Source organism: Anopheles coluzzii, chromosome 2, assembly GCF_943734685.1.
Source record: "Anopheles coluzzii chromosome 2, AcolN3, whole genome shotgun sequence".
In the NCBI taxonomy this organism is placed as follows: Eukaryota; Metazoa; Arthropoda; class Insecta; order Diptera; family Culicidae; genus Anopheles; species Anopheles coluzzii.
The window spans coordinates 6,556,533-6,579,818 of NC_064670.1; the positions used below are offsets into that span (position 1 = coordinate 6,556,533).

General features: G+C 45.0%; 2 protein-coding genes across 14 annotated transcripts in view; one reads left to right on the top strand and one right to left on the bottom strand.

Annotated features, from left to right (window-relative positions):
* Nucleotides 1–3: 3 nt before the first annotated feature.
* On the bottom strand, nt 4–1,618 carry LOC120951519 (mitochondrial fission process protein 1). The gene is made up of 4 exons (XM_040370290.2): nt 1,228–1,618; nt 978–1,105; nt 796–905; nt 4–717 (listed from the first exon to the last, which is right to left on the bottom strand). Exons 1-4 carry the CDS (start codon nt 1,277–1,279, stop codon nt 549–551), a joined length of 459 nt encoding a protein of 152 aa, XP_040226224.1. The 5' UTR covers nt 1,280–1,618; the 3' UTR covers nt 4–548.
* A 2,547-nt stretch (nt 1,619–4,165) lies between these two features.
* The window catches only part of LOC120951691 (myotubularin-related protein 3), a 34,409-nt gene continuing 15,288 nt past the window's right edge, over nt 4,166–23,286 (top strand). For 2 of the 13 annotated variants that reach the window (XM_040370528.2, XM_040370540.2), the window contains exon 1: nt 20,527–20,802. In XM_040370528.2, coding sequence (XP_040226462.2) covers nt 20,641–20,802 — 162 coding nt within the window. In that variant the 5' untranslated portion in view covers nt 20,527–20,640. The other 11 variants (XM_040370531.2, XM_040370532.2, XM_040370533.2 and 8 more) reach the window with 11 other exon arrangements.

The following is a 23,286-nucleotide window of genomic DNA, read 5'->3' on the forward strand; positions in this document are numbered from 1 at the left end:
AGCTTCTGAGGCAAGGCGTTGGCATTTTATTTACTGTTGTGACATTCAAATAGCACCGTTTTGTGAGGGGGAGAGAGGGGGACCATCCCAACCACCCTACATGTAAGCTTATCTGTCCTGTCCCCTGTGCCTAAACGAACGAAAACTCAGCTGCTACTGTTCCTTGCTGTTCGTATCACAGTGAAGTGTAACAAACATTGGTGTCTAGTAGTAGCACCTTATATCGTGTAGTAGTAGTACAATAGTATGAGCAAAACACTGGCTTAGGTGTAGTTCACTCCTCCCTATAATTAACTCGTTGCTTGGCAAAGCAGAAAATAGTAACCCGCACCACGTGTTGCAACGTCTGGCACTGCCGTAATCTAAAATTATTGTGCGAAATTCCCTTTCTCCCTTCCCTTCCCTTCTGTGCTGTGTTGTTCCGCTTTGTTCTGTGTCTATCGGTAGTTTGGCTATTGTCCATATCGATCCGTTTTTTTTGTGGATCGCATCGTGTTCGAAAGAACCGTTCGAGCGTCATCGTTTGGCATTTGAGCTAGAAGGCGATATTATTTAACATACTTTCGGTAGGTGTTATCCATCGCATAATCAACCGCACTATCGATCGGATGGATGATGAACGGAATGGCCAGCAGGCCGAGCAGCGTCGGCCCCCACTTGCCGACCGGTCCCTTGACCTTGTTCGCTTTCAAGGCCGCTTTCGACAGCCAGCAGATCCTGCGGCGAGGGCAAAGACGGGAAAAAATGTGTGTTAAATGTCAAAATAAACCTGCTTTTGCTTGTTCCTATGCTAACCGATTGATGGTAAATCCGGGTATGATGACGGAGGCAAACATTTGCCACAACAGCGTGTCGCCAGATGCAACGGCCGCTCCACGGAATCCTCCACCCAGTATTTCCGGTTTCTGCGAAGCAGGAAGAGATGGAGAAGCATTAAGGATTAATTTCTCCCAACTAAAGCAATGTTTTAGACGTACATCGTACTGCTTCTTGGACTTGTCGGCCGTATCCGCTAGCACGTAGCTGATCGCCACCGCGTAGCTCGCATGCACAAAGATCTTCTTGATGACCGGTCGGAAGGCTTCTCCAATCTCGTTCGCGTATCCTTCAATGCACCAAAAGCAGAAAAAACGGGGTCAAGGAAAACGGCTCTCCGATTGGGTGGGATTATGATGTAACAAAGCAACCCCGTTGCGTGTGCCCCTATCATAACCCTCCGTATCATACCTAGATAGCGCACCGGGGTGTCCCGGTACAGATCCTTCTCGGTAATTGACATCGTGCCGATTGAGGTTGACCTATCTTTCCTAACCGCTTCAGCACACCCCTATTAGTCAGCGGATCAGTGACGTGAGAGGCGGCAAAGGCAAAAGAAAACACGTTAATTAACCACTCGACAAAACCTCTTATCACCTGCCCGCGATAATCAGCTGCACCACAAGCACACAGAACTGCAGCACCCGTCACTCGACACTTTGTTTACATAACATTGGATCCGCCGTTCGGATCTGCACGTGACAAAAGTGCCGCGCTAGATTTTCCTGCGAGCGTTTCTTGCGGGCAGCTTCGGTTTTCCCTTGCCAAACGGTTTTCTGTTTGTTTGTGTCAGCTGTGCCATGTCGGACGACACTGTGTGTCAAAAAGGCAGTTTCCCACAGGGCAGCAGCCCGCAGGCCGGTTTTCGTGAGCCCGCCAACGCTCCAAATCGGTGCGATTTTCCCTCGCTGGCGAGCCTTTTTGTAAGTCATTGTGAGGGTTTTTGAGGGTCCATTCAAAGAAGAAAGAGACAGAACATTTAGTATGCAGCCTTAACTGTTGCTATAGGAAACTGCAAACAGGATTGCCAATTTGAGCATACATCATTCAATAACCATGGCAACACCATAAACAAATAAGAGGGACACAGATTTCAGAGGTTTTCCAAATTAGAGGAACAAAAATGTTCTGGAAATCAAGGGACTGTGCAAAATGTTCAAATAAGAGAGGTTTTTCAAATTGGAGAGGTGTCAAATAAGAGAGGGTTCACTGTAGTAGGTTCCGGATTTCTTTCCGTACCAAGGTTCCGGAAGATTTTCCCATTTCAGCCTGTTATTCTTTTTGCTCTTCCAAGACAACAGACAACACTGTCATGACATCCACGTCCGATGGCATCACCGTTTTCTGAGCCGTATAGCTCAGACAAAAATTGCCTAATTTCATCAAGTTCATTTTAGTTTTCTCAAATCTATCAATTTCTGCAAGAGACACAGACTTTAAGAAAGTTGTTATTTTAATTTTATTGTTTATTTTAGAATTTTCTTCTTAAAATACAAGCACAATAACAGAGGAAAGGATCAAGAGTAAAGAGCATAGACAAATTTTTTACTTTTTTCTATTCTTTGGCAAACTTAGCAAACTTACCTGTTGCCAGATGTTTTACCTGATCATTTCTCGCTCAGCTGCGAGCGAGCCTATGCGTTGCACAGTAATCTTAAACCTTGCATCTATTGATAAAATAACACATGTACCCATATTCTGTTGATTTTCATACAAAATAATCAACGAAATTGAGCACTTCTAATTCACATATGTTACAAGGTTTGTCTATGTTTTTTTACGCGCCGCCCAATTAACCAAGATACCGAAAACGCCACCAATTTCCTGTACTAAAAATCCAGTTGTATCGAACAAAGCCAAAAAACTGTCAGATTGGTGGGTTAAACCACACATCTCCAGAAGCAGCCACTTCAATGTTTGTTAAAATCAGTTTTTTTATGCACGCGTAATTCATTTGCTCGACATATATCACCCCAAAATGTGTTTAATTGTGTAAAGGAAGTAATGAAACTTGTGTGTTTAAGTTCATTTGTTGTGAAACATGTTTGTGTAAGATGTGGATGCGTGTGTTTGTTTACTTGCAAATGGACTCTCTCATTTCGCTGGCCAGTGCATAGTTTATAGATTTATAATATTGCCGAAGTTATGTTGTGATGTAAGTGAATGAGTTAAAGTAATCAATGTGTTAAAATCATGTTCGGCATATTGACCTTAGCTCGCACTTGCTCCATCTTTTTCTCGTCAACATGTTTGGAAAAGGTGGGCCAAGCGTGGGCAAGGTCAATACATCTTAGGCGGCGCTCTGGGACCAATCGAACGAGACAAACAAACACGACTCTGTTCGATAGGTGCTCTGTCAGCTGTTCGATGTCTTATAGACCTGTCATGATGCACTGCAATACGCCTATCTTATCATCTCGAAAATGAAGCATTTTCATAGTTTAAATGAACATTCATCTGCAGGGGGAAGATTCAACAAATAATGTACTAGTTATTCATATCAAAAATAACATAAAAATCTTTCAAATTTTTTATTGAAAAATGTAAACAAACGTCCATGCCAAAACACATACAGTGCATACACATTCATTGTGTACACGTAATAGTTTTATACGTTTCAAACCTGTATATATGATGTTATTATTGATTGTGAAGCATTGCAAATATTATTGATAGCTATTCTAAATATTTTGTACACATTTTTAAGAAGAAAAAGAGACAAACTACGTAAAAAAACTTGAAAATGTCCCGCATTGAATTCTATCTACTGTAGCTGTGAAGCGTTTGACAGCCAAGGTACTCACAGCACAGGTGGGTATCGAACATCACAGACAGAATCAACTGACATGTTCGATTCGAGGTTTGTGTTGTTTGTTTGTTTGTGTCTGACAGTGCACCTCCATATGATTATATGGGTTTGTTCGTGTCTTATGTCGTGTTCGATTGCTGCTAGAGCGCCGCCTTATTAGAACTGACAGCTCCGATTGTTCTAAAATTTGGTGGGTTAACGACTGAATCGACCACCACTAACCCACGTGGGTTTGAAGTGGTTTTACAGTGGGTTAAGGCCGATTTGGTTATTTGGGCGATGTGTGCCAAAGAGATGGCATGATACAACGAGCGAGAGCATACACATCTTGGTATATGATGCGCGTAAATTGCCACCAACACAACGAAACCCAAATGGCACAGGTTGAAGAAGTGATCAGAGTGAAGTGGGGGATGGGAGCACAGAAGCTCACCTCGAAACGAGCACTGTAGGCAAGAAAAGGAAGGGTAGAGAAAATGAGCGTGATGCAGCGAAAATTATTCGAACGTCAAAAAGTCTCGCCCTGTTGTACGGGATCGGCGTGTGTATGTGTGCGTTTGCTTTCGTGTTGTTTTGCACTGCACATCGCACCACTACCACTACCACGGTACCAGTGCTGATTTGCAGCAGTGGGGAAAGAAAGAAGAAGAAAAAAAATCAACAATACACTCTCGCCACACAGCGCTCTGGGCACTGAAATGACGCGTTTGTTCGACAAAACGGATCGAAGTGGGCTGTCAAGGCTGTGGCTCTGTAGCGCGTCGCGTGAAAATCGGTCGAAAGCAAAGTGTCTCTCGCGTGCGTGAAAAGCGTTTTCGTCGTGATTGTCGCACATTTTAGTTTGTTTTCCGTGCCGTGGTTCGTGCATTCACATTTCCACAGTGGCACATACGGCAAAGGTGTGGGCCATCGTTTCTGTGCAGCGCTCCAAAGTGCAGCGCGCGCGCGTGTGTGTGTGTGCGTTTTTTCCCACCCTTGCGCTCGTTCGTGTTCCTCGCGCTGATTGCGTAAAGCCAGTGTGTGTAAGCCAAGTGTGTTCTTCTTCCATCTTTTCTTTTGCAGCTGGTAAACGGGAAGGGCGAGCGAAACAAGAAGAAAAACGGCAAAACACACATTCATGTGCAGTGGTCCGTCCGGAAGGCCAACGGCGGGTGTAGTGAAATCTCTCGTTGCTTTGACTCGCTCGTCGGCGGCAGTGTGCTGTCCGTAGGAACACAAGGAAGTGGGTGCGGGCGGGTGGGAGTGTGTGTGTGTGTGTGACGGAGAGGGGGGGTTGTGCTCATCCAAACGTCTGGTGTTTTTTTTTGCTTCACACAATTCGGAAGAGGTTGCACTCGAAAGTCAGTTCGATTCGTTTCTATGAAACGCTCAGTGCGTGCTGCGTTTTTCCTTTCTGGTGGTGGTGTTAGTGGTACATAGTATGTGTAGTAGTAAACAGTTCTTCACGGCTTCCTTGCACAAAGGGACGGAAAATGTGTGACGTTACGGCTTCGGTTAATTGTATTATAATTTTCAACAATTTTATTAGTCGCTCGTACGAAATTCACAAGCGTTTGTAAATATGTGTGTTTGTGTGTGTGTGTGTGTGTGGGTTAACGAACTGTGTTTTGTGTGTGCACTGTAGTAAGACGTGCGACGAAATAGTGCGCAGTGCGTTTGTTTATGTGTGTGTGTGTGCATTGTGATGTTGAAAAAAAGTGACTAAAATTACGTCTTCCTAGTGTTCTTCGTGATTTTACTAGCGCGCCGTGTGTTATTGCTGCTCACTTGCACTGACGAATGTGTTTATTGCTGTATTTTGATTTGCACAATGTTTATAATTTCCATGACGCATAAATCAATCTGTAAAAAGCATAACAAAGCAGGGATCGATAACTTCCTCGTTACAATATTTTTTTTTATCATTTTCCCAAGCATTGTCCAATTTTCGCAAAGCTTTTTCCGCTCCATCACAGTAGGTGATTTCTCACCCCCCAATAATGTACATACCTGGCATGGTCGTCCGTCGCCTGCTGGTGTGGTGTGTTCCTTTGTTTTCAATTTTTGATTGGTCACCCTCGGGGCGAAGAAGACGTACCCCGCACCAATACACCAACCAGCAGCTCTAGGCGAAACAAAACCAACACACAACACACCTCGCTATTATTAGGTGCGATGGAGGTTAATGTATGTGTGTGTGCAGCAGTGTAAAGGTAAAAAAAAACAATCGAACCTGGCAAAAAGAAAACTGCAACGCGCACTGTTTTTAGTACCTTTTTCCGTTTGTGTCGTGCAAAATTTCCCCCAGGAAAAGCGACCGCAACCCCCCCATTGCCTGTGTGGGAAAGTTAAAACAAAGCCCAATACGGAGAAAATTCATTCGGTGTTCTTTTGCAAGCCATTGGAAGGTGATTTTTGGCCTCCTTTTTTCCGTGTGACGTGTTGTTCAGGGGCTCAGGAAGGGCATATGGTAATGACGTTTAAGTTTACTACCAAACGAAGCAGAAAAAGAGGAAGAAAAACCCCTAGCAGCGAGCAATGTACCGAATGGCGAAAAGAAGGGAATACGTTTGTTTATTTTTCCCCGTCCCAAATGCTGACGTTTCGCCGTTTTCAAACGGTGCAAACCCCTCCATTTGACGTGTGAGTGAGCGATGATCAATTTACATTTCGCTACCATACCATTTGATTACATTAGAAAACGCTTGATAGTGTGAGTGTGTGTGAGTGTTTGAAATGTTGCAAATTTATGATCTGTGATAAAGCTTGCCGAGGGAAAACTATTATCATCACCTGACTGACCGCACACACACACACAGCTCTACAAATGCACATCAAAATCCCCCTCATGCACACAAGCCAGCTGCACAGCGGTACAAAGTGTATTGGCGAGATCATTTACGCCGTCTCCTTTGATATAAGGGATAGTGTGGTTGGAGGATTGGGGGTTGGGGGTTGTTGAATAGTGACGCGCGGGTGTGCGCGTCTGCGTGTGTGTATTGGTGGAACATCGGGGCCGTTGAATGTTTATTTTCTTGGGCCGTTTCTGAGTGTGTGTGTGTGTGAGAGTGTGGGGCTGGGAGGGTAGAGCTTGACGATGGCGCCCATAATAAGAAAGGTGAACAAAGTAAGATAACCTTTTGGCGCACCAACTACTAGCCTAGCCCCAGCCAGTGGCGGGTGAATGTGAAAAATAGTTCTAGGGAAAAGTTCCAGCAGGAGGGGATTACCCCTCTTCACTTTGCTCCAACTTTGTTGTGAAAAAAAGTGCGTTGCTGTGCTGTGTTTGTTATCGTTATCCAGTCCCGACCCGTCGGCCGACTTTTCGAGGTCAATGTTTCAATAAGCCTTAAGTAATATGTTTACACCTTTCCGTTTGCTAGCAGCGTTTGCAGAGCGTTGCAGCTTAAATGTGTGTGTGTGCTGTTGTTGTTGTTGTTGTGTGTATTGTGTCGCTCTGTGTGTTCGTACACGCTCTGGTGCTCACAGCAGAGAGAGAAGAAGAAGAAAAAAAAAAGGAGAAATAGCCGTGTCTTATCTTATGTGTACGCACACTGCAAGCGGTTTGATGCCCCAGAGCAGCAGCAACAACGACCTTGGCTTGCAATGAAAACAACGCAAATCAACTGTCTGAATGTGTCTTGTCTTGTGGGGGGCGGGTGGTGGTGTAGGGCAGGGAAGGAGGAACCTTTTAAGGGGTGATGGAGAGCACGATACACTTGCTAGCCGCACTCTCCTTGAGCCCACTGCGATGTTGTGTCTGTGTATCCTAGATACCAACACACACACTCACTCACACACGCACACAGCCATTAGTGTGAACAAGGGTGTGTGTGATACGGGGATGCCCTTAGCAGACGGAGCGGTCAGCGTGTAATCGAACTTGTGTGTTTTCTCCCAAACTTGTTCCTTGTGCTGTTATGGTGCTGGAGGTGGGATTCGAGTGAACACCGAAAAAATCAACACAAAATAACACACAAAGCCCTATTTCATACTTACACACACACCCACACGCAACCAGTACAAAGAAAATTGAGGAGAAATTCCTTTGCCGTTTCTTTCCTTATCGTTTTGTGCTTTTGATAATTGCATAGTGGTTAAAATTATCGGTGCATGAAGAAAATGATGCATTCCTTGCTGATATTTTTACCGCAGCTATACATCCCCCCCAGATGGACCCATTTTAGTTTGTAGATTGTTTTCATTCCTTTTTTTTCTTCTTTTATGGCGTTTCTCTTCGAAGGCGTGTGGTTAATCAAACGCTCTATCAAAAGTAGAATTTTTACGCCAACCATTTACCCCGTTATCGCCGGTCCATTCTTACCCCTTTCATTACCGCAAACTTGTGTGTGAGGGAGAGCGCGCGTGTGTGTAAGAAAGCAAGAGAAAAGAAAATTAACATTCCACAGCGCTTAAAAAGCAGAAACACACCACCAGCAAGCATTCCTCCGTTGGCAAGTGTGTGTGTACATTTAGGCGTAAGTGTCGCTGCAGGGCACAAAGCAAATGCCTTGCCGCCTCTGCTTCCCTCAACATCATCCCCTCCGTAAAAGCGTAATAAGCTTGTTTTGTAAAGAAAAATAAGGAAATTGTCTTTGTATGGTTTTTTTGTTCCTCTTTTTGGGGGGTGATACTGTCTCTCGTTGAACTTGCTTCATCTTGCCTTTTTTACGAACGCCTTTTGCAACGGATAGTGTTCTTTGCGCCTCTCGAACCGTTTCCTTTGCACATCAGCTCGTTCAACCTTTTTTTTTTGTAATTTGTTGTTTGTGGGTTTTGTTTTACTTTTAATTTTACACTTTTCTTCGCACGTGTATGTGTGTGTGTGTTGGTTTGGTTTACGTGTGCGTGTGTGTGTGTGTTACTTGACGATGCAAAAAAGAAGGAAAAGCAGCACCTGTCTGACTGAAGCAAATCGCTTGCAATTTATCGCAAACACACCAACAACATTCTGTTCGCTTTTCACCCCTCGCCTCGTTCTACATTCGCTCTGTTTTGCACTTTTTGCGTGTGCGTGTGTGTGTGGTGCTGTGTTGTTTAGCGCCTCATTTTGGTGCTGCTTCGTTTTTCGCGGATGGATTGCTTCAGAGCGCGTAGTGCGATCAAAGTCCAGCCAAGGTGGTGGGTTGGTGTTCGACGGTCGCGCGTAACAACAAAAGTCCATCTAGAATTGCGCATTGTTGTTTGGGTTGTTAAAGTTTTATAGATTCAGCAGGCCATGGACAAAACAAACAACCAAGAACCGATGTGTTGGTTGGGGCGCGCTTGGGTGATAATTTATACGGAATAATTGAACGCATTCTTATCACGTGTCGTTATGTAACAGCATGAGAGGCAAGGAGGGGGTATGAAGTCGGGCAGTAGCAGTCTACTAACGGTGTGCCGGCCAAGGCTTTTCGTATGATACGATAGTAGTGATATTGTACCACTAGAGCACACGGGGTCGGTGTCTACCGTATCCGAGTGTGGAGAAAGGGCCCATGACGATCTGTCACGTTGGAGGTGTTTTGGAGGACATTGTTTTTCCAAGATGCCGCGCTGCCCACATCCATCCCCATCCGCTCAAGTTCTTCAGCTAGTTCAAGTGGCTTTTCCCTGTGAGTAACTGTGTCTTGCCGTTCTTGCAGAATGTGTGTGTCAAGGTAACACTGCGACACAGTTCACAGTTTGGAGAAGAAAACGCTCTCAGATGCTTCTACTTTGTGCTGCTGATGCAAATAAGCATTCAAATCGATTCTCCTGTCTCCTTTGTCTTTGATTCGTCATTGAAGGAGCAGCACACCACAGGGCAGAAGATATGGATGGTTCTTATGTGTGTGTGTGTGTGTGTGTGTGTGTGTGTGTATTCTTTGTGTTTTTACCACGGCTGGGTAAATGGGGAAACCGTTGATGGCGCTTGTTCTCGCGAGTTTTCAGCGCCGTTGGTAGGGCGCTTTGCTGCTTTATGTGTGGTGGCGTTTCCTTTTTGTTTCCTCCGACGCGCTTAGGTGTGTACTACGCTTTGGCTGCATTTTCTCATACTCCCACACACACACACACGCGCGGCGCCCACGCACAGACCACTGTGGTAGTGTTGTGTGAGTGCTCGAATTTTCCCCGTAGTTTTCCATTACACGCCTTCTCTATCGCCGCTGCCGCCGCCGCTATGGCATCGAGCGCGTCCAGCTGATGCACACGCTATACCACCAACACATGTACACACACACCGAGTTGAAGGAGAGTGTTGGTTTTTATCTGTTGCAATTTTGAGAGCCATTTTTCTAGAATTCTTTTTTACAATACATATTTGTACACAGCGAAATGAGGAAAATGTAAAAATATAATAATAATGTGTGTTTGAGGGTTATTTTCTACCAAACGCTCATAATTTAAGCCAGTCATGCTCTATTACGTCACCTGTGTACTGGTGGCGCCAGCGAAAATGTCACCAAATGTGTATGGCGAGTGAAGAGGTGTGGGTTGATGTGGAAATTGTTTTTTTTTATACGCTTTCCCTTCGATTTTCCATGGTGTATGGTGTATTGTGTGCAGGAAATGAAAATGGAGTCAAGGAAAAGTCATTATACCATTTCCATCTCACTTGTTTATTCGTTTCAATTAACTCTTTTCTATGTCACAAATTGCCTATGTTCACTCTTAATTTTCCGGTGGAAAAATCGGACAAGCGAACACTCACACCAGTGTGTGTATGTGTCCTTTCGGTGCTGTCACGTTTCAGAATGACAAATGTCAGATGTCTGTAGTACAAACACACACACACACACATCAACAAACGCACCTCGAGAGCTGTCAGACAGCAGCCGAAGAACACCATGTGTTGGAAGGATTCTGCAGCATTGCAGCAGTGTGTGAGTGTGTGTCTGTGCTTGCATGTCCTTTTATGATAGTTTGGTCGCTTTTTCCGTGTGCGGTCTGTGCTGTGTGATGCAAGTGATTGAATAGATTTCCCAATGCCAGAGAGCTAGTTATACTTGATAAAGCAATGCGTAACCGCAGCGTTAATTTACGTGACGCAATCGTTATAATGAAAATGTGAAATTTCCATCCATTTTGCAGTTCGTCGAGCGTGAAGCGTCGAATCTTTACCCTCTGTGTGCTTTGAAGAATTGGTGGTAGTATCTCGATGGATCAGTAAATCAGTGCAAACCGCTCCAGCGTCTTGTGGTGAAGAGCGTCTGTGTACACGTGTGTTAAGTGAAAAGTGCAAAAACAGTGAAAAAAAACAGTGAAAAAAGGAATAAACCAACGTTGTCTTTGTTGAGGGCAAAGACACAGTCGTGTGTGAAATTTGGTGTGGTTCAGTGAGGCGATTATCAGGCAACTACTGTTCTATAGCCGATGGCAATGCTTGCGTTCGGCAACCGTTAGAGTTTCGTCAACAAAGACAACAAGGCAGAAAATATGCGAAGAAATGCTCAAAGGATTATTGTTGGTGAATTTTAGCTGCTCTTATACGTTGAAGCTTTGCCACCGGAGAATCTACAGCTATTGACGAAGGTAAGTGAATAGAATGTCAGAATGGGAGGAAACACTCACTATAAACTCCTAAATTGTAGCAAATATCAAATACAAGTGCAACTCCAAAACACATTTCCTCTATGATGTTGCAATAATAGTTTCGGGAAAATTATTCCATCATCGATCGTGTAGCAAAAAAGTAGCACCGAGCGGAGAGAGGAAAAGCCTAATGTGCGTTGTGTGTATGTTCTACGCCCGCCCGGGAGAGCTAGGTTTTAATTATCCCGGAACACGCTCGACCACGGGGCACGTGGAGAGACGACCGGGAGGAGAGGACCGATTAAAATCGAATCAACCAATTAACGAAGCATTCTTTACGCGCGCTCTAGAGGCTGCGGTTCTCGTCGACGCCTCGCCGGCAGCGCTAATTTAGCTGAAATTCAATCAAACTCCCAAACGAAACGAAACTTCACATTTTCGAGCCTTTTCCGCTGCTCTCCATCGCAGCTAGACGAAAAAGGGGTATGAAGGCACAGAAATTTGCAAAATCGAAAGAAGAAAAAATTACACGCCTTCTGGTGGTAGTGTTTTTTTTTTTGGTGCGCACTACTGCCTGCCACACTTTGAAATGAGTTCCGGGAACGAACTCTAATGCTGATGCGATTTCCCGTTCTCGTACGATCGACCCTCCGGAAGCGGTACGCCAAAACTGGCATCCGATCTGTGGATACGTTTTGGCAAATAATGCGAAATAGACAAACTGAGGCAATAACTAAAATAAAAAATTGCACATCCTCACCTCACCCTCTCTTCCTTCTCCAAAAAAACCCCTCAACGATCAGTCCCATTTCGTCACGCAATGTGGTTCAATGGTGCATACGTTTTTTTCCTTTTTCTCCCCTTGTGTCTGTGTGAGTTTGTATGTTCAATCACACCACTCCAAGGCCATCCATCTATCGCGTTGTTGCGGCTTGCGGACACTTCAAAAAGAGGTTCATCGTTCGGTATGAACGATTTAATAGAAGGAACGAGGGAGGGAAGGAAGAAATCGGTAAACGTTTGAATGTCTCCATCCTAACGTGGTTCGATTTTTTAGGCGTCGTTTTGCATGATCGATTATGTGAAAATGACTGTTCTTTGATGATGATATATCCGATGAGAAGTACACATAAGATGATTCTGATTAATATTCTAGTAGAAGCGGCTAAGTTAAACAAGTCCTATTGTTCTTTTGAAACTCTGCTCTGGGCTCATAGTTTTGGGACAGTTTTGATAATCAAGTTGGCAAAAGCATGTGTTCAATAACATACGGAACTTAGGCCATCAAACCTTCATTAGATTATCCAACACGCCAAAATGAACTAGCCTCTGGTTGATGTGTCAATCAAAACCATGAAGAATTAAGGCTTAAAAACGACAAATACTTTCTACAAAACAACGTCTTACGCAGCACAAACTTCCTGTGACAAATAATACGTTGCAGCCATAGAAAATGGAAATGAACGAACAAATCTAACATCTTTTTTCGCAAGGCCTTACAGAGATACTGGTCATCGCCACTATCATTAGGTAATTAAGCCATATCTGTTTGCACTTTATCGGTTTGCCATCAGTACCGCACTGACGACTACTCGGCTGTCGGTTGCTCTACCAGATGCCACGATCTGTCTCGTCTTTCGTCCCCAAAAAGCCTCTCGCCTCTTTGGTGACGCGAGTGATTGATTGATGTGTTTCATTGATCGTATCAGGTCGCGTACACATCAACACAGGGTGACTCGTTCCAAGGTCCACAGACTAGCATGCTGCTGTGGAGGAGGGAGTGTTGGGGCTAACAACTGTTTCTACCTGCAATGGGGCTACATTTCCCAAGACACGACGCGCTCTCTGTGTGCCGTGTTTGTCGCCGTCTTCATAATGATATCCTTTTTGGTGGCGTTCCACAAGAGAGATCTTTCCGATCAAGTCGTCGAGCAGGTGGGTTGGTGGAGAGGAAAGCATTGGAGCGAGTGCACATAAATGGATTTTCTCCTAATGACGGTCTGCCCTTGTTTGGTTACCTCATTGGAATTAGAGTTCATGTTACCTCTGAAACGACGCTGCACGAGGCAATGAGTTCTACCATCGTTTTCTGTTTTATGCCCGTGTCGATTAAGGATTTTGGGCAGTTAGTGTCTAGGTCCATCATCGAGCCCCAGTGAGAGCAAGCCGGACGGCCGGACGATGTCGCATTGCAGCGGCAACGTGAGAAGGAAAAACACTAACCGACAGAGACCGTTTGTTTTTAGGTTTTGAAGGCAGTTTCAATTATGTTATTATGTACTGAGGACTTCACACAAAAACTGGGTCATCCGGTAAAAGCCACCGAAAAAAAGGGCCATCTATTTTGGTTGGAATTGAATTTTCTCCAAACTCTGTTGCGTTGTTTCTCTCCACCGTGTCTTGCAGGGGCTGGGACTGTCTTGGTGTGGAGCCTTATTTTTTTTCCGGATTTCCCTTTTTTCAGTCTACTGACCTCAATTCGACCCCTAGAGCAAAAAAAAAAAGGGAAGGCAGCAGTTGCTTTGGCCTTGCGCCGACGTTGAAATCAGAACATTGCACCGCTGTGTGCCCTCGAGTCTGTGGACATACAGGCCCCGCCATTAGTAGCTGCAAGTCAGGAAGTCAGTCGGACCTAACGTGTAACTCTCAAGCACCTGTGTTCCTGCTTCTAGTGGCGCGGGGGTACTTCTCGGCACGTGTGGAAGTGCTCCAACTTCTTGGAAGTACTTGGAGAGACATTTCGTAGTTCGTGTTGGTTGTGCTGTATGCCCGATGGTGCGCCCCGAGAGCACGACTGTGTCACGACTATCGGAACAGTTTATCAAATGAAGGTATTGCGTGATGAATAGTTAATGTATGTAACGTTGGTCGTTTTATGATCGGTCAAACCTTCCTTACACTGCTGCCGGCGGGGGTTTGCTTGGGGGAGGTAATGCTGGAGCCGTTTACAAACCACCGTCTCTTTGTAGGGGAAATCCTTGGTTCTTTTGAGATCGCTGAATTGCTTCATACTAAACCTGCTTTTACCGCGGTTTGGAGCTTGACATTTTGAGTTAATCTTTTGGTAATGTTTTATTAAAAGTCATTTAGAAATAAAGTGTTGTTAACGATGTTAGCTCCTTCCTTTTATTGCTTCCTTGGTGGTTTGGTATTCTGGAGGTAATGTCGTAACAATATTCATTAAAAGCTGCAACCGCCTACAACACTTGCTGATATATTGTTGCTTCTGTAATAACGTCTAGTATAGTGTTTTGTCGTTTGTTATATGTCATGTATTACATGTCATAAAGAATAAAAGATTCTGGGTAGTAAAATGTGTTTGTTGATCAACTTCGTAATTGCTTTTCAGAATTTCGCAACGATCCATCCTCCTTCCAGAAACTGATTCGTAACGAATTCAAAAACACATCCCTCCCGTTCGTGTACACAGTTGAAATCTGTACTTAGTATTGCAAAGTGTACACTATTTAGATTGCGTTGCATTGCAGGTACACGTCACGTGTATAGTTTGTGCACCACTCGAGGGCGGCCCCTTCCTGTCCCTGTAGTTCGCGTTAGCGCGGCAAGACACTTACTGCTCGCTTGCCGCACTGGATTGCACCGGTTCGGCTGGACGTGAGATGATCGATCGAAAGACGCACAGGCTGCTTATCGGGTGGTGCTAAATAGGGGAGTTCATCGACACGGCTAAAGTGTTTGATGGGCTGATGAGCATGTGTGGTGCAGCTGATAAGTGCAAAAACTATTGCATCTTGTGTGCACAGCAGCAGTAGCGAGATGATGACCATGGCAGTGCTTGTGTAATCGATAAACAGAGTTGAAGCAATTATTGAGGATGTAATGGAAGGTGCTGGGCAACAAAAAATCGTAGTGTTTTTATCAACATTCGTTTTTTCCACATTACACGTTTGAACTATTTTTTGACTTACGAAATTGAAGACATTTGCACGACGAGTCGCAATTCATTCTGCCTCGTGTGCTCTCGATTAGGTTCGAACTCATTATCGTTGGTGTACCATACCGAGCGCTTACCCAAAGCTCCATTGTGCTGTCTCTCGAACGATGAATCAATTAGCGATTACTATTCGTAACACAGCTTGGCGTGTAGTTATTTTGACCAACAGTCTAGCTGCAAAATCTTAAACTGCTGCTTGCTCAACTGCAAACAACAATGTTTGACGTGATTTGTTACGAGTTTCCATTGCTTGCGACGATTTATTTTCGTGTTTGCGATAACATTAGCGCTGCTGTAGCGTATAAACGAAATGAGCAAGATCAACATAAACATTTTACCATTCTCTGAGCTGGGCGATTGATGTATTGCCGTGCTACCCGCGAGGATAAGCAAATAATTAGGTCATGGGAAGCAGACACACATTGCATCGCGCAGCGTTCGTTCTTGGGCTGCAGCAGCTGACTTTCGCTCTCGATCCACCCACCCACAGGGCAACATCTGCCCGAGAAAAGGTAATCGGAAAAGACTACCAAGATGGGGACGACCACTCCGCTGTACCGTTCTCTCGGGACCGGAAGCGTGGGAAGCCGGATGCCCGTGGATGAATTACTGTGAACCATTACCCATTCCACGAACAAGACATGCCACTGTGTCAGCGCATTGGTTTGCGGAGGAACCGTTGGTACAGCCGGGGGAAGCGTTTGTTTGCTCAAGTGTTTGTCTGGAAAGCTTTATTTATTTACTACAGTTTTAAACTCCGTCCTGGAAATTCCAGCATGGGTGTTTTATTTTCCTCAAACTGAACTGAGACAGCATGAAAACGTGAAATCAGAGCTATATTTGTCGGAGTGACTAACACCTTTGTTCTAAAAAGTATGCTTAAAAAGAATCTCATTCTTCAATGTTGTAACTTTATAAACTTATTGAAACAAACAAAACAACTGCAAAGTAAATCATTTCCGAACCTATTTAGTTAGCAATTGGACTGGCTCAAGGTCTAGCACAATTCGCAACAGAACCCCCCAGAAGCACAAACACGGCGTACGGTGACCATCAAAGAGGTCAAAATAAATAAATAATTTTACCGTCGATTAAAGTGTGCTGCTTGCAAATCAAATTGTACCGCAGCTTGCCTGCCGATCAGGAGGGCGGTTTTAATTCCTAGCAAATTTTCAAGGTTTTCCTACCGACTTTGATTTACTCGATCGCGTGTTGATGGATTATTTTTTTTTTATTTTTCTCAAGGAAACAGTTTTCGTTAAGTTGTTCACGCTCTGTCTTTCGATCGCCGTGGTACAGTGATACAGATTTTACTGCACAATGGTTGTTTGATCGTACTAAATTAAACTACTTCGCAATTGGAGGTACATTGCTTATGCACGAAATAGCCGTCGATCGATTATTCATGAGCTGGGCAATGGCAATTGCTGCAGCAGCAGCGGTGAATTGAACTTACTTTCTCCAGCTTTCCGGGCTGTTCGGTTCTGCTTCCAAGTGGTAGCTTTTGTTGCCTTGTCCATTTTGTTGCGTGGGATGTGCGGAGCTTGTTTTGATTTTCTCCCGGAGGTAAAGTGCTTGTTTTTTTTTTTTTTAACTGTGCTTGTTTGTTGAAGAAGTGTGTTCGTGGAATGCCTGTAGGTTCGAATTTCATGCAAATAGAAATCATTTATAAATAAAACTTGAACAAATGGCCTTTCTTGCGATACTCCGTTTATAAGCAATAGATTCTACTTCTTTTAATAGACAAATCTCCTTACATTGTTGCTCGGCTGGCGCTCAACTATTCCACTTTGTTTAGCAAGCTTATAGCAAGCTTCACCACTTGGGCTGGACCGTGATAAGCAAACGGTGCACACTGCACAAACGTTTTGCCCCGGGGAGCCCCGGGTTGGTTTGTTATTTCCGAGCGGATTTGACCATCAACAGGGCCCAGCTCGGTGTTTTGCTGGTTCTGTCTGTACGGGAGAAAGAACACGATTAGATTCATAGCAGTCATCAGTGACCGTATCTGGTTAGATCTGGATGCTGAAGCGATAGTGATTGCAGTTGGGCTTGAAATGACGTAGTCTTCGTTGTTTGAATAAGATTAAGCAACACTCCAAACGAGTGATTACTGAACAGCAAAAGTGTTTGTAAATATGGAAAATGGCGTTACCTTTATGAAATAATTTTCCTAGTACTATTAAAAGAGCGCCAATAAATAATATGAAGGCTCAAAACTTTAGCTTCCGTCACGGTATAAGAGAGCTGCATTCTGTTAGCTGCCCGCGCACCAGGTTGCGCACCAGGAATTCATTGAACGTGGTGGCAAGCAGCTAGTTTTCCTTTCACCCAAGCGCACTTCACATTCCCACATTCCGCGGGGACCGGCAATTCAACTTTTATGAATGAAAGTCTCTGTGTACTGCCTCCACCTGGCCTGGGTGGAGATGACGAGCAAAAGAGAAGAAAAAAATGCACCAAGTTCCGATTTCCGCTTCGCTTCTCAATCTCAAGAAGCAAACATTCGAAGCGAAAGTCCATCGAAGAGAGTCTCCTTCCCCGTACGTGAGCACCACCACCATCAGCCCCCCGTTTCGCCCTGCTTTCGCTGACGGTATCTGCAGTGCGTCCACGAGAAAGAGAGACCGTCATCACACTGCTGCAACACCCCGGCGATGCAGTCACTCTGCGCACTTCGTGTCATGCTTGAGACATTCGGACTTTTAAGCGTCGAGCAGGATTGATGTTGTTTGATGCCCATCCATCCCCTATCGAAAGCACACGCGCGCGCCCTCCTTTTTATTTCTTCATTAATAGACCTTTATAAACAAAAACGTCTGCTGCTGCTGCTCTTCAACTCAATCACGTACGTACACGGTTTGGAAATTGTGCAGTTGTGCCGTCGATTGATATGGATTGATATTAGGGCCATGTTTCTTGTAGCTCCTCACGCCACTGTTTCCTTTTGGGCTTTCATTTTGCTCCCTCTTGATGCGCTATCGACCATCTTTCTTCGTTTTGAAATGTAGATGGCATATTTGTGCAAAAACTGCCTGAATACAAAACGCCTCCCAATGCACTCGGATTGTGCGCGTGTACGATCACTTTCACGATTGTTGTGGTAGTTGGCATTCTTTTCTAGCACGGCATTGGATAACAAGGTCCTCATACGCCAATTGAAAGGGGTACTGCTGTTTTGCGTGTGTACAAAAGCTTTATTTCTTGCTTTATTTCCCATTGCGAGGGTTAATTGGTGCAACGAACACCATTTGCACTCTCCCTCGGGGCATACCTTAACCCCCGCCTCGTGTGATTAATTAGTATTAATGGCCGGTGGGTGTTTGATGGATTGGGAATTCCTTTACAGCGTTCCACACACGCTATTAGCTTGAAAAGTAACAAAATGTACATAGTAAGCCGCTAATCATGAGGGGGAAGGGTCTTCGAAGTGCATGTGCTTTCAGACATTGATTGACAGTAATTGGTGGTAAGTTATTATCAGCAGTAACAAGGGATAATTTTGGAGAAAAAGCTTATGAACATCAACATGTTTTTACGCTAAATTTGAGTAGAAGAAAATCATTCTCACTCTTGTCATTTTACCTCAAAGATCAAGGGAATTTGATGTAATCCAGCACGGGAATAGATATGTGGTTGGCTCTGTTGCAGCCTGCATGTCCTATCGATTGGACCACCGCGGCACGTTTCATAATTCGAGTGCTTTCCCCATAAAACATGGCACCTCATGCGGACTGTGAACGATTCAAAGATTCTAGTTGCATGTTTTCAACAAGTCAGATTATTAGATAAGCCTGCGAACGAACACGACTTCTGCCTAACGTGGTACAAACTTTCCCAAGGAAATGGAACTTGCACATACATACTCACACTCACACTCCCATCTTCTCCTTCACGACCTACGCGTGTCGTCATGAATGATTAATGGAATCGCGACAGAAACTGGAATGCTGTACCTTCGGCTGAACGGGACACCACCGATCGAGAAAGCTCGATCATCTCAGGGTGATCTTGTCTCTTTTGCTCGAGCCTGCAGAGAGTGGTACCCCACGAGGATAGTAAGCCTTTCGCCAATCTTTTCTCCGGGTTTGCTCTTGGCTGGGCGGAAGAGCTGCCGGCCAGGAGGTATCGACCGACGATGGCGACCCCTTCTCTAGCCAAATCGTTGGAATGTCTGAAAACGGAACAGATCATCGACCCGCCGCAATAATGCCCCGAACCAATTTCTGCCCGTTGCGCGTTTTTCCATCCATCCGCGGGCGGCCGTTTGTGCAAACTTTTCTCTCTCCACGGCGTTTTTTTTTTCGCACAACACCCATACATTCATCGGCATAACCAATGTTGTGTGGGGTGGGGTGTTTGCTCCACCATTGCTTTCGTATTGGTGTCGCGGAACTCCGCACACACACACAGACTCAGATTTCAGAAAGGGTTGACTGTGGGTGGGGACGCCCGGTAGGAGGAACGTTCGGCCGTGACCAAACATGGCCAGCACGCACCTCTTCTTCCCATGCGCGTCCAGCGAGCGAGCGAGTGAGCGAGCGGTCCCCATGCGGATTGCAGTGTGTGCAGTCTGGGTTCCCACCTCGATCACGCATTCGCTTCCTCCTCCTTCTCCAATCTCCCACTCAGGTGCGAGATCTTTGGGGACGGAGGTTCGGTTTGTGCGCGCCGACAGCCGGTCAAGACCGGTGTGTGTCGCAAGGCCGCGGACGACGCTATTCGTGGCGTGTCGTCGTCGTCGTCATCCCTTGCTGCTGTACATGCTTCGCTCACTGCGTTCGTGTGTACGTGCGGTTTTTGGTGCGGTCGGTACCCCTCCGCATGTCACCGTACCCTGGGACGGTTGTTGGTCTGGTCGGTTGTTGGCATTGGTTTGGGTACCGTCCGTCCGTCCGTCGACTTTTCGCCGGCGAACGGCACGAAAGAGATCGTGCATCTTGTGCGCGGCGCTGGTCGTCATCGTCGTCGTCGTGGTGGTGAACGGACCCGGTTCGGGTACCGGATATTGTGGTGTGTGCCGGTCGATCTGTAGCAGTGCTTCGCGCAGCGCAGTGTTTGTCCACGTGTGCTCAATTCGCTGTGCTTTTTTAAGACTCGCCCCGGTCTGTCGTGTGCATCTTGTGAAGTATTTGAGGACATTCTTGCTCCTCGGAGATATTTTGTGTCTTGGTGTTTTCTATATCCGGCCTTGTAGGAAGAAGATTCAAGGATTCAAATAATGTGATGTCGAAAATGCCCAATTTAGTGGAATATAGTATGTTGGATAGTTAAAGAAATTCGCTGTGAGTGATCTTAAAACCGTGCCTTACATTGTGTCTTGTTTATGATGGTGTGGTGTCTAACGTTCGGCCATTCCCTTTCAACCAATGTGGTGTGGTGAAAGGAATTCGCAAGAAAAGTGCCTAGTAGTGGCTTTGAAAGGTCACCGGACGACACATCAACCAGAGCCATTATTTACCCGTTCTTACAGGACGAACCAAACTTTTGAAGTAGAATCAGTTGATGTCCTGAAGAGCTTTACTTGTGCTTAAGATGTCGCTGTCTAACCTTGTTGAATGTTGGTAACTTTGCATAACCATTAATGTCGTGGCGCTCCGGCGACGAAGAGATGATCGTTCGAACGGATTCGTCCTCCAGCTGTAGGTTGGAGCAGGAGTTTGAAGAAGACTGGGATTTGATGCAGTTTTACCTTTCATCCGATCAAACCTTGGATCAGACAACGCCCTACGTAGAAACCAATGAGGTAATGTGTGTTTACTGCTAAATGTTGTACATTCTCAGAAATCTTGTTGAAAAACCTTCCAAAAATCCCTGTCCGATTTCTGAGACTTAATTTTTATAATCCTTTTTCTTCGGAACTCCAACGACTCTTGCCGAAAGTGCATAGGAACAGGTAAGAGATAACGTAATTGCAAGAACTGCAACTGCAATCCATCTTTTTTCCATATCTCACCCCGTATCGATGCACGATGCAAGCAGTTTTGAGTCCTATCTAAGTGGCGGGTTCCACCCCAAAGTCTGGCAGGATTTGCTGAAAAGGGGACAAGCTTTTAAAAAAACGAGGTATTTCTTTGTGATAAGACTGTGTGGTGATAGAGAGGTTTACGCTACTGGGGCAGGTCGATTTTGGACGAACTAATCTTTGCCCTCCAGTTTGTTGTAACGCTTGTCTGACATTCACCATTTACACAGTTCACGATTGAGAGTTGAGCGTGCTGAATCGCTTGCTTTAGTGTGTCCGCTTTGTGGAAAGAATGTGAATAGTTACAGGCAAAATGTGGAATGTGAGCATTTTAACCAAATGGATAACGTCGGTATGTTGGGAGACGGAGGAGGGAGGAAGGGGGTTTAGTTTAATTTGCAGATTCCGATTTGCAATGGTTGTTGTGTGCGAGGAATGGTAATATAGTAGAGCAATCATGTGTGAAATTAAAATCGCTCTCTGTGACTATTACGGAGTTTTCCACGTGTACCAAAGCCACACTTCTAACCACCGGAAGAGCTGTCCGGAGCAAATTACATTATTGTTTTCAAAACCGAACAAATACTAACATAAGCACGCGAAACACAACACCAACACAAACAGAAGCAATTATTGTGAATGTCCGGGAGAGAGATTATGTGTCTAATTCTGGCGCCAGACGACTTTTTCGGGTCTCGTGACAAACGGTTAGCCGAATGCAGTTTTAAACCCCTTGCCCCGATTGCCTTATCGGCTGCATGACGTGCGTGATTGTACCCAAATAAAAAGGCTTCACACATACTAACAGAGTGCGCATCAAGTGTCATAAAAATCCCCCTTTTTCGCTTCAAAAAGTGTTGATGCTCAAAACCAAAACAAATGCTAATTGACCACAACACAAGCTGTTATCACTGTTTCGCTTACCAAAATACACACGCACACACTGGCGGGTGCCGTCTTATCGTTAAGGTTTATATTTGTCCCTATTTGACCGCCACCGCCACCAAACTGCTGATAACGACACATCTGAGTCTGCTGCTCGTAGCGGTTTGGGGTGGAACAATTTGGTGACAGAAAATGGCAAAAAAAAAACACCAAAACACTAACGGTCGCCAAAGAAATTGCGCATCTTCTTGTCCTACCAAACAACGAGTGGACGTCCTTGATCTTGGCTTGGCGACTGGAGCCAAACAATCAGCGTGCAGGGGAAATTCTCTGCCCGTGCAGAGAAAGTTGGCGTCTTGTTGGTATGGTCCACTGGAGCTGAATCTTCCAAGCGATGTGATACTGGTTGAAGAGGAGCTACAGAACGTGTCAAAGCTCCTAATGGGAGATAGTTGATAAGTAATTGGGGCTGTATTACGCATTGGAAGCAAAAATCTGCAATTAACCGGATACGGTATGAAGGCGGCCTTCTAGGCGAGATTTGATGCCAGATAATGGTTCTTGTCTGTTTGAATTCATTTCAATATGTCTCAGGCTTGCAAGTTAGTAAACGAGTCTGTTTTGGTTAAAGGTTTGAGGGGGCATTATGCAGCATTGTCTGATAATTGTTGTTCAAGATATTAAAGTCTTAACTGAAGTATCGTATATCCTGGATATTGAAAAAATGGAACAGCTTATCATGTGGAGTAAAAGTGAGTGGTTAAAGTGTTACGAACAAAAGAGCACATATGCACTATAACCCTCCCCATCCCATCCACTAAAGGAAAATATCTTAAAATCCAGTCGGACCCCATTCCAAGCCGTTTAGATAAATTCCTAGGCCCCATAGCACTTATATGCACCCTCTATTGCGTCCGGTTTTCTTTCCTTCTGGGAAAATTCCATTCGCTGCTACACTACTCCCCAATTTCACCATGACAGTTGCACCCTCAAGCAGTAACTCTCGGACTGGGAATGTGACCCAAGTCACGCACTCCTCGCAAACGCCTCGAAAAGGGAGTATGCATGCAGCGGGAGCGAAAGAGAACGCTACTTTCTCCCTAAACAATGTCAATTTTCGGCATCTCGTTTTGTTTGCTTTGAAGGTTGCTGCACACGCCGAAGTCTGCTGCCGCCGTGGAATTTGTCACGTAATCACACGATATGATGCATAAGTAAGTCTCTTGTCGTCGTCTCTTGAAGAAAGTAGAAACACAGCTTCACGCTGCTTCCGCCCCGTGCTGATTCTTGTTTGCCTAGAATGTATGTATGATTTTTTCATAAACCATAAGCAACATTCATTATTTTACCCATGATTGATTATACCGAGAATTGATTTCT

Bases quoted from the DNA above. Each gene is read 5' to 3' on its own strand.
- LOC120951519 (XM_040370290.2), bottom strand. From the start codon at position 1,279: ATGTCAATTACCGAGAAGGATCTGTACCGGGACACCCCGGTGCGCTAT. The intron at 1,106-1,227 runs GTATGATACGGA...GGTGCATTGAAG, and splicing joins CACCCCGGTGCGCTATCTAG to GATACGCGAACGAGATTGGA. The intron at 718-795 runs GTTAGCATAGGA...CCCTCGCCGCAG, and splicing joins CCCGGATTTACCATCAATCG to GATCTGCTGGCTGTCGAAAG.